At 35.2% G+C, this 19,669-nt stretch overlaps 1 protein-coding gene across 1 annotated transcript in view; it reads right to left on the bottom strand.

Moving 5' to 3' along the window:
- Positions 1-19,669, bottom strand: part of LOC115211754 — a 749,350-nt gene that overhangs the window by 141,984 nt on the left and 587,697 nt on the right. Inside the window, exon 20 of the mRNA XM_036503111.1 lies at positions 19,290-19,340. Coding sequence (XP_036359004.1) covers positions 19,290-19,340 — 51 coding nt within the window. The remainder of the gene's footprint in view (positions 1-19,289; positions 19,341-19,669) is intronic.

Here is a 19,669-nt window from a genome sequence, read left to right as displayed (position 1 = left end):
ATCAGCGACTGTGTGTTACTTTAAAAGTATATACTGTGAGCAAGGTTGAGTGGCTGCCATCTCTAGCTGGTGATTGCCCTGTACTAAGGAAGATAAATAACCCAGAAACCATTGGTCTACTTGTATCACTAAGGCAAGAAAGGGAACAATAGACTCCCTTGCTCACAGTATATGGACTCAGACCATGTTTCGGTAGACAGTTGGAGATGTTTTCCTAGGGCTAAAAATTAGTAACATCGTCCTGCATTGGACTGCCAGATTGTGTTGGCAAATAGACTTTACTGTACAGTACTGTTACTACATATTTCTCACTTTGAGATTTAAAACTAGTTGTTTTTCTCTTTACAAGACTAAAAAGAATCTATCTATCCATTTCTCTGTATATATTATATATTGAATATTCACCATCTATGAACAGCCCAGATAAGGATGAAACTCAGAGTAGACTGTCGAATTTTGCTACAACAGTATATCTGTCTACTCCACTCAACTCAGCATAATTGGTCTTATATATTACATGTTTGCACTATGTAAAAGTCTTTACAACTTTTACATTAAAATATATATGTGGATGTATGTATACGGATGGAGATATGTCATGAAAGACAGCTCAGCAGAATTATATATAAATTTCTCAATGGTATATTTTAAATGTCACCAATGACTACCAAAATTGTACACATGTACTCACACGAGCATATACACATACTCATGTTTTATAATAGGAATAACATTAGGCAAAGAGAAAAGCCCAATTTGATTGAAATTTATGATTTATATAGTACCCAGAAATGGTAATGTTGTTATTCAGAGTTTCAACAAATGGTTGCATCTCACTGTGAACTCATCAGATGACCAAAAATTACACATGTGAAGTCGTTTTGATTTCATTTTGGAAATGCTCATTTCCTGTCTTGTACAATATTATGTAGTAGAGGAATATCTATTTTTGTTGTTATATATGGAACCCTGCATACCGTCCAGGGTTTAGTTGTCTAAAATCTTTATGTGTTCACTCTCTTTTAATCGTCTTCATACGTTTATTTTCTTTACCACTGACTTCTGTGAAATCAAATAAACTCTACACTGATAATTGTTCAAGGCTAGCAACCTACTGCCTTAGAAGTAAAATATCCTCCTGTACAGTGTTACACATGACAAGAATGGCCATGTAAATGACTACATGTGCATCTTTTTAGTCATCTGATGATCATATGGTTTATCACTAATAACCCACACAAAGATATTATGTTACCATTTGGTATAACTCCAATTTACGACATTATCAACCTTGGGGACTGTATAAATAATCATATATACATACATATATCTGTATGTATATATATATATATATATACATATATCTGTATGTATATATATATATATATATATATATATATATATATATATATATATATACACACATATATCTGTATGTGTATATATATATATATATAATATATATATATAATATATATATATATACACGTATGTGTGAGTGTGTATTCGTTTTCAGTAAGTGTTATAAGATTCAAGAGATTATAATTATTGAAGCATATTTAGAAGATTATGATTGATCAAAGCATATTTAGAATATTACATTTGAACAAAGCATTTTTAGATTACTACTGAACAAAGCGCATTTAGAATGCAAACTCACTGATTCAGTGAGTGTAGCATCAATAGAAGAATGGTTATTTCTAATATTCAGTCACAATATAAGCTGTAATATGGGTCAGAAAAAAACTTTTAGATTTCTAGTTCTGGTTAAATTAAGGAAAAGAAAAAGAAAAGAATAAACACAATGTCTATAATTAGCTATAAACAGAAATTTTTCTGTTATATTTTCTTAGATGGCCTGGGGCTTACTGTCTGGTTTCTTTTATAACATTTTTAGTAATGATAAATAACATAAAAGATATTAATTTAACATTACGGATCATATTCTTGTTTTGTAATTCAAACAATAGTATTTTTTTATAATTTCTAGATGAATGAATATATATATATATATACCTTATTTATATATATATTCCCAAAACTCAAGAAAACAAATTAAACTTAAGATTTTTTTCACTAACTTGCACATATATAAAAGGTATGAATTCTCAATAAAAAAATGTTCATGATGAATCCCTCAAAGGGAGGAAAGCACTAAATAGATAGTTTTTATCTAAATCCTGACTACTTCCTTCTTAATATATAAAATTTGTACACACCACTTCAAACAATCTATACAAACATACATACATACATACATATATATATATATATATTATATATATATATATATTGTGGGCAATATTTATTTCTATAGTTACAGAACATGGAGCCTTGCAGACCATCTAGAATCTTGCTGTTAGAGAAAGAGGAACTATGATCTTTGTAATCTCCCTAAAACTGATAGATTTTTTTGATACACATGATGGTTGGGTTTTAACTCTGTAGGTTGATATCTATGGAGAGGGAATTCCAGGGAGACTACCACTTTGGGAATGAAATACTTGGCAAAGTGTTTTGCACAGTCACTAAATTATAAAGTGGAGGTGCAATGGCCTAGTGGTTAGGGCAGTGGACTCGCAGTTGTAGGATCACGGTTTCGATTCCCAGACCGGGTGTTGTGAGTGTTTATTGAGTGAAAACACCTAAAGCTCCACAAGGCTCTGGCAGGGTGTTGTGGTGAACCCTGCTGTACTCTTCCACCACAACTTTCTCTCACTCTTTCTTTCTGTTTCTGCTGTACCTGTATTTCAAAGGGCCAGCCTTGTCACACTCTGTGTCACACTGAATCTCCCCAAGAACTACGTTGAGGGTACATGCTATAGCAACCAAGGCCAGCCCAAAGTTTGGGGTGGGCTGCACCTGCCTGCCTTGGTTGCTATGGCATTGAGGTAGATACAGCCACCCCCATTAACGGGGACAAAACCTGGATTTAAAATATTGGATGATGATGATGATTATTTATTTATTTATTTATTTTTCTGCTCAAGACATGGTGCTCTACAGGCACCATATACGTATCTCCGGACGAGCCGATTCCATGGACGCGGTCCTTTATGAAGAAGAGAGAACTCTTCACGGAGCTCCTGGCAACATCTCTGGGCTTGCTTGCGTTGCCGCTGTAATATTTTCTTACCTCCATGTCATAGCAAATTAGACAGATTGTAGAAATTAGTACTTTTAAATTTCTATCATTAGCCATATCTTCTGTTGATATCAAGTGTAAGTCTAGGTTCCGAGGGCTTGTTTCAACTCTGGCTATTATATTTCATCGTTTTATAATATTAAAAAAAAAATATATATCACACATTCCTAAAATGTGTCCATTACTTTTTTTACAAGCAGCATCTGAATATTTCTGCTTCTTACCTTAAGCTATCTGGAATCTGTTAGTAAAATTATCATCAAATTGATATAAGCAGCTAACAAGCAAATGAGTTCACATATTGTATAAATGTTCTTCAGGCTTTTGCGGATCAGCCTTCACTAATTATGTTTTTTTATTTTACAGTATCTGTATTTTTCAGATGTGCTGAAGAAAATCAAATCTAGCCACAAAATTCCACTTATACCACTGCTTTTCCAAATCTTTATTTCTAAAATAAGTTAGTCACAGAAAGATGGACAAGTCCCCTAACTTTTGCAGGTCCTCTCAGATTGATAAGACTAATGCAGTTAATGTTTAACCTTTTATCACTCAGATTATTCTGTCAAATGTAATGCTTTTTCATTCACATTGTTTTTAATTAAGCATGCAATTATATTGTAGCTTTGAAATTTTGATGACGTGACTGTATATATTTAGAATAGCATTGAGGGGTACGTGTGATAGGCTGGATCTGCCTGCTAGAACATAAAACAGGTAGCATATTTGGGTCGGATATGGCCTGTTAGAAAGGTAAAGGATTAAGCTGGGTCTTGATCAACTGGACAAAGGGGTCTGATGTTGAAAGACTCAAAAGTCCTCCTAAGACCCCAGAAACATTGCTGATGATGCATCCTAAAGCATCCATGAGATATATCTTGAACCTAAAAGGTTCAAGTTTGAACATGTTTAGGCCTATATCTGTAATTAAAATTGGTGAAGTTGAACCACAGAATGGGTGTTGAGAAGGTGCAACAGGGGTGTTGAAAAGCATGTATTTTTGGAAGGCCTTTGTGAGGGATTTGTTGCAGTACTGATAGAAAAGATAGAGAAGAAACATTCATGAGCTAATAATTATAGGATATAGAGAAATTGAGACCCCCTTTGGTCATAACTGACTGTGGGATTGCACCTAGAAAGTTACCCTCTGAGGCACAAGTCTGGGCAAGGTTGTTTATGGAAGACCAGCAGTCACCCATGCATACCGGCCTCCCCTCTCCACACCACCAGTGTTATCCAAGGGAAAGGCAAAAGCCAATACAGCTTGGCACCTGTGATGTCGCAACTCATTTCTACAGCTGAATGAACTGGAACAACGTGAAATAAAGTGTCTTGCTCAAAAACACAACACACAGCACGGTCCGAGATTCAAACTCACAACCTCACGATCGTAAGCTCGACGCTCTAATCACTGAGCCATGCACCTTCACATATAGAGACATAAGTCATTACTAACCATCTAGATGATGTTCTTTTGGATAAAGTCTAAGAGATTTGTGTGTATTAGCAGCAGCACTGCCCTAAATGTAGGAGTAGTACACCATTGTGGGTTTTATTTGAGCTTCTTATAGTGTCTGGCATGAAATATTTTCTGGGTAGATGTTTTAGCTATGTTTATGTTATGTCACTAGGAAAGATCCTTGATCATTGTGAATAATTTTTTTTTATTAATGTTTCAATAATTTTTTGGAAAAAGTATTCAGGAGTGGTTGTGTAGTAAGAAGCTTGCTTCCCAATCATGTGGTTTCTGTTTCAGTTCTACTGTGTGACACCTTGGGCAAGTGTTTTCTACTATAGCTTCAGGCCAACCAAAGCCTTGTGAGTGGATTTGGTAGATGGAAACTGAAAGAAGCCTGTTGTATATGTATGTATATGTGGCCGCTGCCAGTGCTGCCTGACTCACTCCCATGCCTGTGGCACGTAAAAGCACCCACTACACTCTTGGAGTGGTTGGCGTTAGGAAGGGCATCCAGCTGTAGAAACTCTGCCAGATCAGATTGGAGTCTGGTGCAGCCATCTGGTTCGCTAGACCTCAATCAAATCGTCCAACCCATGCTAGCATGGAAAGCGGATGTTAAACAATGATGATGATATGTGTGTATTTGTATTTGTGACCCCATCACCATTTAGAAACCAGTGTTGGTGTGTTGACATCCCCATAACTTAGTGGTTCGGCAAAAGACCAATAGAATATGTACCAGGTTTTAAAAGAAATAGTACTGGGGTCGATTCATTTGACTAAAACTTTAAGCTCAGCATGGCTGCAGTCTAATGACTGAAATGCATAAAAGATAAAAGATAATGTAAAATCCACAAAATAGTTAATGTAATCTTCTTGCAAAAAAAAAAAAGAAAAAAAAAGAATAAAGAAAAAGGTAGTATATGTATCAAAGGAAAAGATTACTTAGTGTATATTAAGTAAACATACACTCGTATATCTTCAATCAACCGTACTATTTTCTATTTAGATAGATTTTAGATGTAAATAATTCCTGGGGTTTTTATTAATTGTTGCAGTACATGTTTGCTATCTTTCATCCATAGAGACAAATCGGTAATTCAAGAACACATTGAATTAAGTTTCAAATGTACAAAAATGTATTTATCAGTCTGAAGATACGTTGACATCAGACCACTATCATTCTGAATAACTTTATGACCTTATACAAAAGGAGGTAACTAATTAATAGAATAAAATAGAATATTAGAAATTACCTGAATTTATGTTAAGACAATTTTTCTGAGAGCTAAATGAGATCTAAAATTTTTTACTTTATTTCTATATGTCTTACTTCTAAAGAGAGTCCTCATTTGCTTCTTTTAAAAATAACCTGACAGAAACATGATTTCTACAATTTCTAAGATTGGCTGCTTCACGACAAACCTCAGAAACATGATACTCAGCTAGCAGAAAATAGTATCAATTTTCTCTAAGTGAGGATTACAGACAGTTTAGCAGCATGATGCTTACCAAACTTATATTTGGTTTTCTTTGGATGAATTAGTATCTATGACAGAAAATTATTTTTTTAGCAGGTGTTATTTTTTATGATAATATTTTAAAATATTGTACTTGTTTTTCTTACCAAGATCAGTTCTTCAGATGAAAAACTTCCTGTAAAGTTGAACTTTAGTTGAAAAATGTATTTTCTAATAAATATTCTATGTTGATAAATGCATTTTTGCTTTGCATCTTGATCAGAAATCAAGAAATATTCATAAAATATTTTCCTCGTTAACATGATTGTGTGGCTGATTATTTCAGACCATTTTCAGTTAATCCGAATTTAGCTTTCTCATAATCTATCATCTTGTTAATTCCAGGGTCTTAGAATTTATCTTCTTTTAGCGATGGATAAACTTTACTTGAAAGTTAAATATATATGCTTACATCTGAAAAATCATGATTTGCATCTATCTATCTATCTATCTATCTATCTTACCTATCTATCTATCTTACCTATCTATCTATCTACCTTATCTATCTATCTATCTTATCTATCTATCTATCTATCTATCTTATCTATCTATCTATCTATCTATCTATCTATCTATCTATCTATCTATCTATCAAAGTCTGTCTATCTATCTATCTATCTATCTATCAAAGTCTATTTATCTATCTATCTATCTATCTATCTATCTATCAAAGTCTATTTATCTATCTATCTATCTATCTATCTATCTATCTATCTATCTATCTATCTATCAAAGTCTGTCTATCTATCTATCTATCTATCTATCTATCAAAGTCTGTCTATCTATCTATCTATCTATCTATCTATCTATCAAAGTCTGTCTATCTATCTATCTATCTATCTATCTATCTATCTATCTATCTATCTATCAAAGTCTGACTATCTATCTATCTATCTTATCTATCTATCTATCTATCTATCTATCTATCTATCTATCTATCTATCTATCTATTTATCTATCTATCTATCTATCTATCTATCTATCTATCTATCTATCTATCTATCTATCTATCTATCTATCTATCTATCTATCTATCTATCTATCTATCTATCTATCTATCTATCTATCTATCTATCTATCTATCTATCCATCCATCCATCCACACACACACACACATGATCACACATATACAAAGAGAAACCAAATACTTTGGTTAGAATAGGTAGTGAATATGTTGTACATTATGCGAAGATAGCCGTTGGATGCTATTTGGGTCTATATATTTGCTAAGGTCAAGAAGGCAGAAGATTTGTTGAATATGGCTACTACAGAAGTGGAAGGTAGATTCAAACTAAGAAAAATGATCAGAAGATTTGTCTGTGTTAATGCGAGACAGGAAGTTTAGTGATGAGTGTTGGGTAAGATGGAAGAGGTCTGGAAATAATAATAACAGCAGATGATTCTTTTTTTTGAGGAAATTAAGGTGAAAAAGTTTCTGATAAAAATAGAATCTCTGAATTATTTGGTTGAGAAAATAGCCATACTTTGGAAAATGAAGTAAGAAAATGGAAACAACAAAAAATGGTAATATAAAGTGATGTATTTTATGTTACAAGAAAAGATTTATTTAACGAATGCAGCTCATTAAAAGATAGAGAGAATGCTGCTTATATTTACTATCTCATTCATTAGCATGAGATGTGTTTATGGCTACTCTCTCTTTTTAAACTCTTTTACTTGTTTCAGTCATTTGACTGCGGCCATGCTGGAGCACCGCCTTTAGTCGAGCAAATCGACCCCAGGAATTATTCTTTGAAAGCCCAGTACTTATTCTATCAGTCTCTTTTGCTGAACCACTAAGTGACGGGGACATAAACACACCAGCATCGGTTGTCAAGCAATGCTTGGGGGACAAACACAGACACACAAACATACACACACATATATATATACATACATATATACAATGGACTTCTTTCAGTTTCCATCTACCAAATCCACTCACAAGGCTTTGGTCGGCCCGAGGCTATAGTAGAAGACACTTGCCCAAGGTGCCACGCAGTGGGACTGAACCCAGAACCATGTGGTTGGTAAGCAAGCTACTTACCACACAGCCACTCCTGCGCCTATGCTCTTTCTAATATTTTATTGTCAAATTAAGCAAGTGATTTATCTAATTTTTCAGGTTAAAACAAATGCAGTAAAGTATCTAGAATAGGTGCCAGCATTGCTACATGGTTAAAAAGTTACTTTGCAACCACAAAGTTTCAGCTTTAATACCTACTTCTTTACTACCCACAAGGGGCTAAACACAGAAGGGACAAACAAGGACAGACAAACGGATTAAGTCGATTACATCGACCCCAGTGCGTAACTGGTACTCATTTAATCGACCCCGAAAGGATGAAAGGCAAAGTCGACCCTGGCGGAATTTGAACTCAGAATGTAACAGCAGACGAAATACTGCTAAGCATTTTGCCTGACGTGCTAACGCTTCTGCCAGTTCGCCGCCTTCAGCTTTAATACCATGAAGTGACACCTTGATTAAATGTCTTCTACTGTTAGAATGACCAATGCCTTATAAATAAAAATTTGGTAGATGGAAACTGTGTAAAAGCCTGTTATTTATGAGTATGCATGTATGAGTGTTCATATCTGCGTTTATATTATGTCCATTTATGTCCCGTAACTTAGTGATGTAACAAAAAGAGACTGATAAAATAAGGATTTGGGATTGATATAATCCACAAAGCCCTCCAGGCAGGTGTGGTTGTGGTAAGAGGCTTGTTTCCCAAACACATGGTTCCAGGTTCAATCGCACTGCAGCCAAGTCTCACCTTGAGCAAGTGTCATCTACTGTGGCTCTGAGCTGACCAAAGCCTTTTGAAAGGATTTGATACACAAAAACTGAAAGCAGCTCATCGTATATATGTGTGTGTGTGTGTGTCTTTGTGTCAGCGTTTGTCACCCACTACTGCTTGACAACCAGTGTTGATGTATTTATGTCCTGTAACTAAGTGGTTTGGAAAAAGAAGTCGATAGAATACGGACCAGGCTTAAAGGAAAAAAAGTTCTAAAAATTCTTCAAGGCAGTGACCTAGCATTGGTCAGAGTTTAATGCCTGAGCATTGAAACTATTGACAATATTACACTTGGATATTTCGGATGAGATGAATGTAACCAACATTTCTTCTGACCACAGCCTAAACAGGAATTTAATATTGAAAACCAGTGAAACATTTGCCAGGTTTATGATGCTGCACCAGCTTACAACAGTGAATACAAACTTGGGGTATGTATTAACAGTGAGATGAACCAGGCTACATATTTGTTGCAAGCAACATATTTTGATGACTGTCTCCAGGTCTATCATCTGCAGCTGTTAATAATGTCAGATAAATATTTTTTTATATATAAAGATTATAAATAGATTACTTTTATGGAAAACTCTATTCATCTAATGCAGAATGAGAAGCTCTTGTCTGCAGGCAAGTTTTTATCTATATTCATATTTGAAACTGCAACTGGAGCTCAATGGAGCCCTGCTGCTTGCTGGATCCTGTCAGATGGTTCAACTCATTCCAGCATGGAAAACCAACATTCAATGCTGCTGCTGATATATATCCATATGAAAAGAGATGATGTTTAAAACATATATATATATATATATAATTATGAAGGTGGGTATATACAATATAAACGTTTTGGTTTTATACCGCATATAGCTGTCTTATTTTGACATTACCATTTTGCTGAATCAGTCATTGATCCATACAGTAGATACTATATACTGACAGTCAGAATTTAGCCAAACCATCCAGAGATGGTTAGTCACTACTGATGACTTTTTAAAGCTAATTTTAAGCTATATTAGTATGATCTCATTTGCTGTGGGATGGTTATCTTCCCTGTCAGTGTATAAACGCGCTTTTTTGTGACAATAAAGGTTTTTCACTCCTATTTCTAGCAACGAAGAGGCTACCCTGCACATCAGTCACATTAAGAGATACATTATTTACATTTGATGGATATTTGTCCTCATCTTGTTTGTTGTTAACACAACGTTTTGGCTGATATACTCTCCAGTCTTCATCAGGTATCTTGTGGAAATTTCAAATATTAATAATCATAATGATAATAATAATAAAAATAATAATAATAATAATAATAATAATAATAATAATGATAATAATAATAATAATAATAATAATAATAAATAACAACAACATCGAAAAATACCTTAGGAATGAGAACCCAGGTTTGAAATTTCCACAAGACACCTGATGAAGGCTGGAGAGTATATCAGCCGAAATGTTGTGTTAACAACAAACAAGATGAGGACAAATATCCGTCAAATGTACATAATTCCTCATCTCTCAAATATAGAACTGTACTAATGGAGATAATTGAACTTTTCCTTATATATATATATATATATATAATATATATATATATATACACACACACACATGGTAGTCAAGAGCTCCATTAATAATAAGTTATTGCATGGTAAATCCAAGTGGAACCAACTGGAATGTATATACACAATCAGCTAAAATAATCCTTAAGAGCAATGAATATTTATAATAAAAGGCAGGAAAGCATAAGTTTCAGATGAATCTTAATTACATTCCTTAAAAGCTTTATTACAGGTAAACATTATTAATTCTATAATTACCTAATATATATATGATTAATATTAAATCAATGTTTATCCCAAATCATCAAGAATAATACCAACTATGCTAGCTATAAGCCATTGCTGGTTTAAATACTAGCAATGGTCCATTCTGATGATTTGGCATAAGCATTGTGTCAAATTAATTCGATTTAAATTAATTCATATTAATTATATATCAAAATTACATAACTATAGAATTAATGATGTTTGTTCCTAATGTAACAGCTATTTAAAGTAATTAACTTATGATCTATTTGTGAAATTTCTGCATTTCTGCCTTCTCTGTCTCTGCCTATCTGTTTGACTCTCTCTCTTCCTCTCTATCTGTCTGTCTGTATGTATGTATGTATATGTGAATATCTATTCATCTGTCCATATATATATATCATCATCATCATCATCATCGTTTAACATCTGTTTTCCACACTAGCATGGGTTGGACGGTTCGACCGGGGTCTGGGAAGCCAGGGGCTGCACCAGGCTCCAGTCTGATCTGGCAGAGTTTCTACAGCTGGATGCCCTTCCTAACGCCAACCACTCCGCGAGTGTAGTGGGTGCTTTTTACGTGCCACCTGCACAGGTGCCAGGGGGCTCCGGCATCGGCCATGATCGGTTGGAGCTTTTAACGTGCCACTGGCACGGAAGCCAGCCAAGGCGGTGTTATATATATATATGTATATATATGTATATATATATATATATATATATATATATATAAATATATATATATATGTATATGGAAATTGTAGTTATGATACCCGTGCTGGTGACACGTAAAAAGCACCACCCAAATGTGGGTGATGCCAGCACTGCCTTGCCTGGCTCCTGTGCCGGTGGCACATAAAAAGCACCATCCGATCGTGGCCGTTTGCCAGACTCGTCTGGCACCTGTGCCGGTGGCACATAAAAAGCACCCACTACACTCACGGAGTGGTTGGCGTTAGGAAGGGCATTCAGCTGTAGAAACATTGCCAGATCAGACTGGAGCCTGGTGCAGCCTCCTGGCTTCTCAGACCCCAATCGAACCATCCAACCCATGCTAGCATGGAAAACAGACGTTAAACGATGATGATGATGATGATATATATATATATATATATAAAATGTATGTATATAAAAGTACAACCTATAATCTATAGTTGATTTAACAGCTGTCACATTTCAAAAAACAAGTGGTAACAAAGTTTTAGTGGTGGTAAACCACAGAGAAACTGAATGTATTTTAGTATTACTTTTTTCTCTCTTTTGTCATCACTAATTGATTAATTTTGTAGTTTGTAACAACAATCATATAATATTTCTAAGAATTGACTATTTATATAATCATTTTATGAAGCCAGAAATAGCCACAATAAACCATTAAACAGAAACAAGAACTTATAATTAAGGGCACTTTACCACAGATAAGTAACTAATTGGCAACGGTTTGTAGCTGGGATGTGTTTATATAAATACGAATTCAATTAAGGTTAAATGAGCCTAATTAAGGGATAGTATCATCCAATGAGTAACTGGTAAATGAGGTTAAATGAGCTTCATTAAGGGATGGTATCATCCAATGAAATACCTAATATTTGTTGTGAATAATAATATTCATAAAACAATAGGTTTATATATAAACCATGGTTTCTAATCATTCAAAAGACAGTAATATTCTCAGACCGGGCGTTGTGTGTGTTTATTGAGCGAAAACACCTAAAGCTCCACGATGCTCCGGCAGGGGGTGGTGGCGACCCCTGTTGTATTCTTTCGCCCCCAACTTTCTCTCACTCTTTCTTCCTGTTTCTTGAGCAATGCTGCGATGGACTGGCATCCTGTCTAGCTGGGAGGGAACACATAGGCCATAGAAACCGGGCCCATGAGCCTGGCTAGGTTTGAAAAGGGCAAAAAATTGCAAAAAAAGATTTTATAGATTTCCAAACATTTCTCAATCCAACTATATGGAAGGTCATTAAATACCTTTTTGTAATCAGTCACAGAATGAAAATATTTTTGTGTTATTTATTGCAATCCTCTAGAATCATTTTATTAATTGAAAGTTGGTGCTTGCACCCATATATGTTATGTTTACGCCTTTTTTGCTTGGGAATATTTTATTATCCATCGGTATATCTGTATTCTGTAATAATGGATGTTAGTATTTTAAACATAGTAATAAAGCATGTTGTGGAGGCACAATGGCCCAGTGGTTAGGGCAGCGGATTCGCGATTGTAGGATCACAGTTTCGATTCCCAGACCGGGCGTTGTGAGTGTTTACTGAGCAAAAACACTTAAAGCTCCACGAGGCTCCGGCAGGGGATGGTGGTGATCCCTGCTGTACTCTCTCACCACAACTTTCTCTCACTCTTTCTTCTGTTGGCCTGCTCCCTTAGCCAGTGGGATGGCGTCATTTGAAGGCTAAAACAATGCGGAGCGCATTGTGACCAGTGATGTGTAGCAACATCTGATAGCCTGGTCAGTCACGTGATCATGTGAATAAGGCATGTTATTGGTAGGTAGCTTTTGTGTGGGGAGGGGCGCAGGGTAATTAGTTTCATCACTTTTGGGTAGTAAGTTACTCCATTTACCAGCCAAGGAGGGATTTTCTCAGGGCCATGCATAATGTTGTACTGATCGATCACTTTCTCACAGGATTCACAGAGAGTATTTAGCCAGATTTTAGAGATTCTATCTTGTCCAAGTGATGTCCATCTATTAGATTTTTCTCAGTTCTGAGATCTTTTCCATATTTGCTCTTTAATGCATTCAAGGTCTCTGATTTGCTGATGAACCCAGGAGCTTTATGATTATATTCTTCGATTGATTTCCAAAACTTTTGCAGTATGTCCATAAGGCGATGAGCTGGCAGAAACGTTAGCACGCCAGGCGAAATGCTTTGCAGTATTTCGTCTGCCGCTATGTTCTGAGTTCAAATTCCGCCAAGGTCGACTTTGCCTTTCATCCTTTCGGGGTCGATTAAATAAGTACCAGTTATGCACTGGGGTCGATATAATCGATTTAATCCATTTGTCTGTCCTTGTTTGTCCCCTCTGTGTAGCCCCTTGTGGGCAGTAAAGATATAAGTTTTTGCGATTTTTCAATAGAAGTTTTTAAGATTGTTTCAGAACATACTGTTATCCTTGAGGGACTTTGATTTTTTTCTTGAACCACCTTAAATGTGCCACTTGAGCCTGAACAATTTGCTTGACTTTTCTTGATTACTTCATTGATTTTCAATTACCCTTTTTTTGTGTTCTCTTTATACATCATAATTTTTGTTATCTTAACATTTTGTTTGCTTTCGATATTTTTAAGTATTTCAGTTTCAGAACGGAGTACATTAATTTTATTTTTTAAATGTCCGTTGTCTGTGTGGTAAGTAGCTTGCTTACAAACTACATGATTCTAGATTCAGTCCCACTGCATAGCACCTTGGCCAAGTGTCTTCTACTATAGCTTCGGGCCAACAAAGCCTTGTGAGTGGATTTGGTAGATGGCAACTGAAAGAAGCACGTCGTATGTATATATATATATTATATATATATATATATATATATATATATATATATATATATATATATATATAATATATATATATATATATATATATATATATATATATATATATATATGTGTGTGTGTGTGTGTGTGGTGTGTGTGTGTGTTGTGTGTGTGTGTGTGTGTATGTGTGTGTTTGCATATGTTTGTGTGCCTGTGTTTGTCTGCCAACATCACTTGACAACCAATGCTGGTGTGTTTACGTTCCCATAACTTAGCAGTTCAGCAAAAGAGACCAAAAGAATAAGTACTGGGCTTACAAAGAATAGGTCCTGGGGTCGATGTGCTTGACTAATGGTGGTGCTCCAGCATGGCCACAGTCAAATGACTGAAACAAGTAAAAGAGTATGCTAGTTTCCTGTTTATATGTTTAGTTTTTCTCTTTATTCGAATTCTATGCAGTGCCGTTGTTATTGAAGCAGCAGCATAGTGTGGATTATTCAGTGAGGTAAGATCCACATCATTTTTCATTCAAGAGGGATTTCATTGTTGTATTTACCTTCTATATTATTCCAAGACAACAGTTTATTCTTTATAATGTTCCTGCAAACATTAGTCAATTTATTGGTAGGGGTTTTCTCTCTCTTCAGTTTAAGTACTTTTGTTCCATATTAGATCTATTGGTGGAGCATATATTGCAGTGTAATAGACCCCTAGAACATCCGTGTTTTCCTCCCTAGTCCATTTTTGCCTTATTTTAACTTTACCAGATAAAAATAGAAAACATGAAGAGCCATTGTTTGGAATTATCCTGCTTCAGGGAGTCCTCATGATTGTGTTTTGGGATAGGATCAAACCATTAGCAAGTGTTTTGACCTTGGGCTAGACTGGTTTGACTCTAGGGAACAAAGCTCACTTTTTTTTTTTTCACCTGGGTGTCAATTGATTCAGTATGCATCTTCTTCACTAGGCATTTCCTATACATCTGCATACTGTCCTTATCACCAACAGAGTGCTTTTAAAGTGATCCAAACATGTGAGGTTTCTGGGAAGCAGAAAGCCAAGTTTTGTTTTCCCTTTTAGCCCAAGTTACTATCATAATTTTTCATCATTGTTTAACGTCCGTTTTCCATGCTAGCATGGGTTTGACGGTTTGACGGTTTGACAGGGGTCTGGGAAGCCAGGAGGCTGCACCAGGCAGTGTTTCTACAGCTGGATGCCCTTCCTAATGCCAACCACTCTGTGAGTGTAGTGGGTGCTTTTTACATGCCAGGCAAGGCTGGCAACGGCCATGATTGGTTGGTGCTTTTTACGTGCCACTGGCACAAATGATAGTATTTCATAGTATCGCATGGGTTTCTGGCATAATTGTGCACAACTCAACATCATGCACCTCAGTTGCATAAAGTGCTTTGATATTTGATTTTTATAATACCGTTTGTAAACATGTATCTATGTAGATGTGGGTCAATGCTACTAATTGTGGATTTTGTGCTCACAAGATTTCTATGTGGTGCCATTATTAAATGTTCAAAGATACCAGTTTCTAGAAACTGGGTTTAGAACAGTCATAGGCAAGAAGGAAGTGGAAATAGAGGAAGAAAGGAAGAAACAGGCAATCAGACATACAGAAAGACAAAACATAGAAAGACATAAATATCATTGATCTACAAATAGATTCAGTAGAAATTCACAGAAAAAGAAAAGAGATAACAGAAAAGATGATTAAAATTTAAAACATGTTATTGATTTCTTGTTTGCTCTATGATAGAGCTATCACACACACACACACACACACATTTTGGTTTTAAAACTTAAACCATAGGATGACAGCTCACTGGGCTTCTTTTTAAAAAAAATATTTTTTCCTAGTTCTTGTGGTACTAAATTATTGGAATACACAGCCAGTCCTAGAGAATGACTAATCCAAACAGATCACTAAACTAGGATACAGTAAGTTTTCACAATACAAATTTTTTTTTTTTCAGTTTCAGCTCAGAGCTGCGGCCATACGTATAATTACATAAACCATCATTAGTAACAGAATTATTTTTGACTTTCCATTTTGTGTCATTAAAACACTTTGTTTTGTATAGTAAAAACAACAGAATGTAGCAAAACTAATGTTTTGTGTTGGCAAAATGTAATATGAATATTTCATACAGTGGAATAAAGCGCATCAAATTATTCCAACATTTGTTATGAATGATTTGAACTAAATTCATAGAAAGGGGTCATATATACCAAATGTCTCTGTACATTTGCTGTGATTAAGATTATGAATCCGTATTTGATGCAGGGTTTCAATGCTCTTAACCAACAAACTATGACCACATAATACATATTTATTTCTTTACAACCCACAAGGGGCTAAACACAGAAGGGACAAACAAGGACAGACAAATGAATTAAGTCAATTATATCGATCACAGTGCGTAACTGGTACTTATTTAATCGACCCCAAAAGGATGAAAGGTAAAGTTGACCTTGGCGGAATTTGAACTCAGAACGTAACAGCAGACGAAATACTGCTAAGCATTTCGCCCGGTGTGCTAACGTTTCTGCCAGCTCGCCACCTTTACGATCATATGTATGTCAACTTGAGTCATAATTAAACTCCTGCATTTTACCGAGCAAAAGACCAGATTTATTTACTGGATTCTCAGCCAGTGCTACTTGTGCAGGCTTTTTATATTTGCAGTTTTCTTAATTTTCAAAATGTAGGTTTACGAAACAAAAAAAATATTTGGTTAAAAGTTTGAAAATTCATTTCATCAGTAATAATAACGACTTATTGAAAAAAAAAATTACATTTATATACGTATGTGATTGTTACTGTTTCAATACATGCCACACACACAGGCATACATAAACACATTCATACATGATAATACACTTATACAAACATACTCACATACACGTATAAACACATACATACATTATAAGAGGTCTGATCAATAAGTATCCGGACTGTTGCCATAGTAACAAAGCTGAAGTACCCAGAATAAAGCTGCTTGGCACAGATTGACCTTGAACTCTGCTGTGCATGTGCACTAAGTTTACAGCAGTGCTTGGAAGGAAGGTGTGTAGCGTGTGATCATAGCATTGACCATGACAGAGAAAGTTATTATGGCGATACCTGCTCAGAGGCCTATGCAATGTTGCAGACAGTGTATAGAGAGGAGTGTATGAGCCACACATGAGTGTATGAGTGGTTCAGACGTTTCCAAGATGGCAGAAAAATGTTGATATTTACGAACATTCTGGGAGACCTGCAACAAGTAGAACTGAGAAAAACATCATAGATGTGCATGCAGCTGTGAGGAGAAATCGTCAGATCACCATCCGTGAGTTATCAGTGGATGTGCAGATTAGTTACAGTTCAGTCCATTATCACTGAAGATTTTGGTATGAGACGCATGTCTGCCAAGTTTGTGCCAAAACTGCTTTCAGCTGACCAAAAAGACACTCAAATTTCAGTTGCACATGATCTCCTTGATTGTGTCAAGAACAATGAAAACTTTTTGAAAACTTTGTGTACGCTTCTGAACAGGTATCACCAAGCTTTTGGCAAAATTTGATGCAGATTCTCTTCTCAACTTTCTCTGTCATGGTTACTGTGATGATTACACACAACACACTTTCCTTCCAGACACTGCTGTAAATGGTGGAAGTGAGCTAGAATGTTCAAGGTCAATCTGTGCCAAGCTGCTTTCCTCTGGTGCTTTAGCTTCCTTACTATGGCAACAGTCTGGATACTTATTGATCAGACTACACACACACACACATATATATATTTATTCACACACACATATATATTTATTCACACACACACACATACATTATCAGTAGTTCATAAATCTGAAAATGAAGCACACTCTAAGAAATTAGAGCAGTAATATATTTAGAAGGTTATTTATTATGGTCAGTCAGAGAGCAACCATTGGTTTCACACATATAAGGTATGTAGCTGTATAGGCAACTCCTATGAGTTGCCTATGAGCACTTTATAGGTGTGAAACTAATGGTTGCTCTTTGACTGGCCATGACAAGCTACATTCTAAATATATACATTTACATACACACATACAGAATGAGATGATTGGGTGTAGCTGCTGTTTGGCCATTCAATATGTTTTGACAGCAGTATGTTTTGACACTGGAGGCACCCATCTGCACAGGCACATGCAGGAATACACACATACAGATAGAGAGTAAGAGAGAGAGAAAGAGAAACATTACACATATGTACAAACATAATTAGATGTTCACATACATAAACAAAGAGAAACAGGGAGAGAAACAACATTAAAACGGTTGATGTCAAGTAAGTCAGCATCAAATCAGCGACACCAAATGAGGGACGCCAAAATGGCTAAACCAAAACATCACATACTTATACAGACACACTTACATTCACGCATATGCATATATGTATATGTATATATATATAATACATTACATACACACTCATAGGTACACATAAACACACATAACTTTTCAAAAGACTAATATTAGTTAAACTACTAAGTACAAATTTCAGACATCCACCTTTTCTAGACCCATGAGGGTCCTTTTTTTGGTCAAACTAAAAAGAGCATAACTGCAATGACAAGTGATAATATGTAACCGATATTGGGATGTAGCATGATCATAATGGTTTTTGGAATGGAGAAGAAAACATGACAGACTAGTTTCTAAAGGAAAAGCGGAGACTAAACCTACTGCAAAATGACGAGCTTCTAAACACATGTAAAACAAAGAAATAAAAGAGAAACTAAATGGTTAGTCTTTTCCAGCAAGCACTCTAGTTTGTTCATGCCAATGCTATTAGTAGAAAACTTCTAAGTTGTTGGATTCAAACACCATTACCACCACCATTGAAAAAAAAAAAAAAAAAATGTAAGAAACCATACTACATGGGTTGAGAAAAAATGTTACAAAGAAACAAAAAAAAAAATGAAAAATTACCAAACCCAAGCCAAAAGCTATTTGAAAGGAAAGCAAAATACAACCAGGATTAAAAACATGATGCATCGATGCTGCAGCTGGGCAGACTTACATACCTTCATCTTTCTTTCTGGGGAATTTTTCTTTTTGCTTCGATGTAGGTGCTTCTGTTGATATCAAGAGAGTATATTATGATAAAACATCAAGATTTTAAGAGCGTTTTTGTGATTTCATATCAGGAATATCATGCTATAAATGATCATTGGTAGATAATTAATTGTAATGGGATGTGTATATATTATTTGTAGAAGTATTTTAATTAGTAGCAGTATGTTAATTATAACATACTTTTCATAGTGAAATGATAATAGCAAATATCATTTAATTATAAGCCAACCAGTAGTTGTATCAAAGGAATAATTACATGATTATAAGACTAGAGGTGATACAATATAAATGATACTTCGTCAGTAATGATCTAAGGTAATTCCATCAT

The sequence above is a fragment of the Octopus sinensis genome, linkage group LG5, assembly GCF_006345805.1.
Source record: "Octopus sinensis linkage group LG5, ASM634580v1, whole genome shotgun sequence".
NCBI lineage: Eukaryota > Metazoa > Mollusca > Cephalopoda > Octopoda > Octopodidae > Octopus > Octopus sinensis.
Note: the sequence above shows the minus strand (reverse complement) of the source record. Positions and strands in the feature narration are given on the sequence as shown.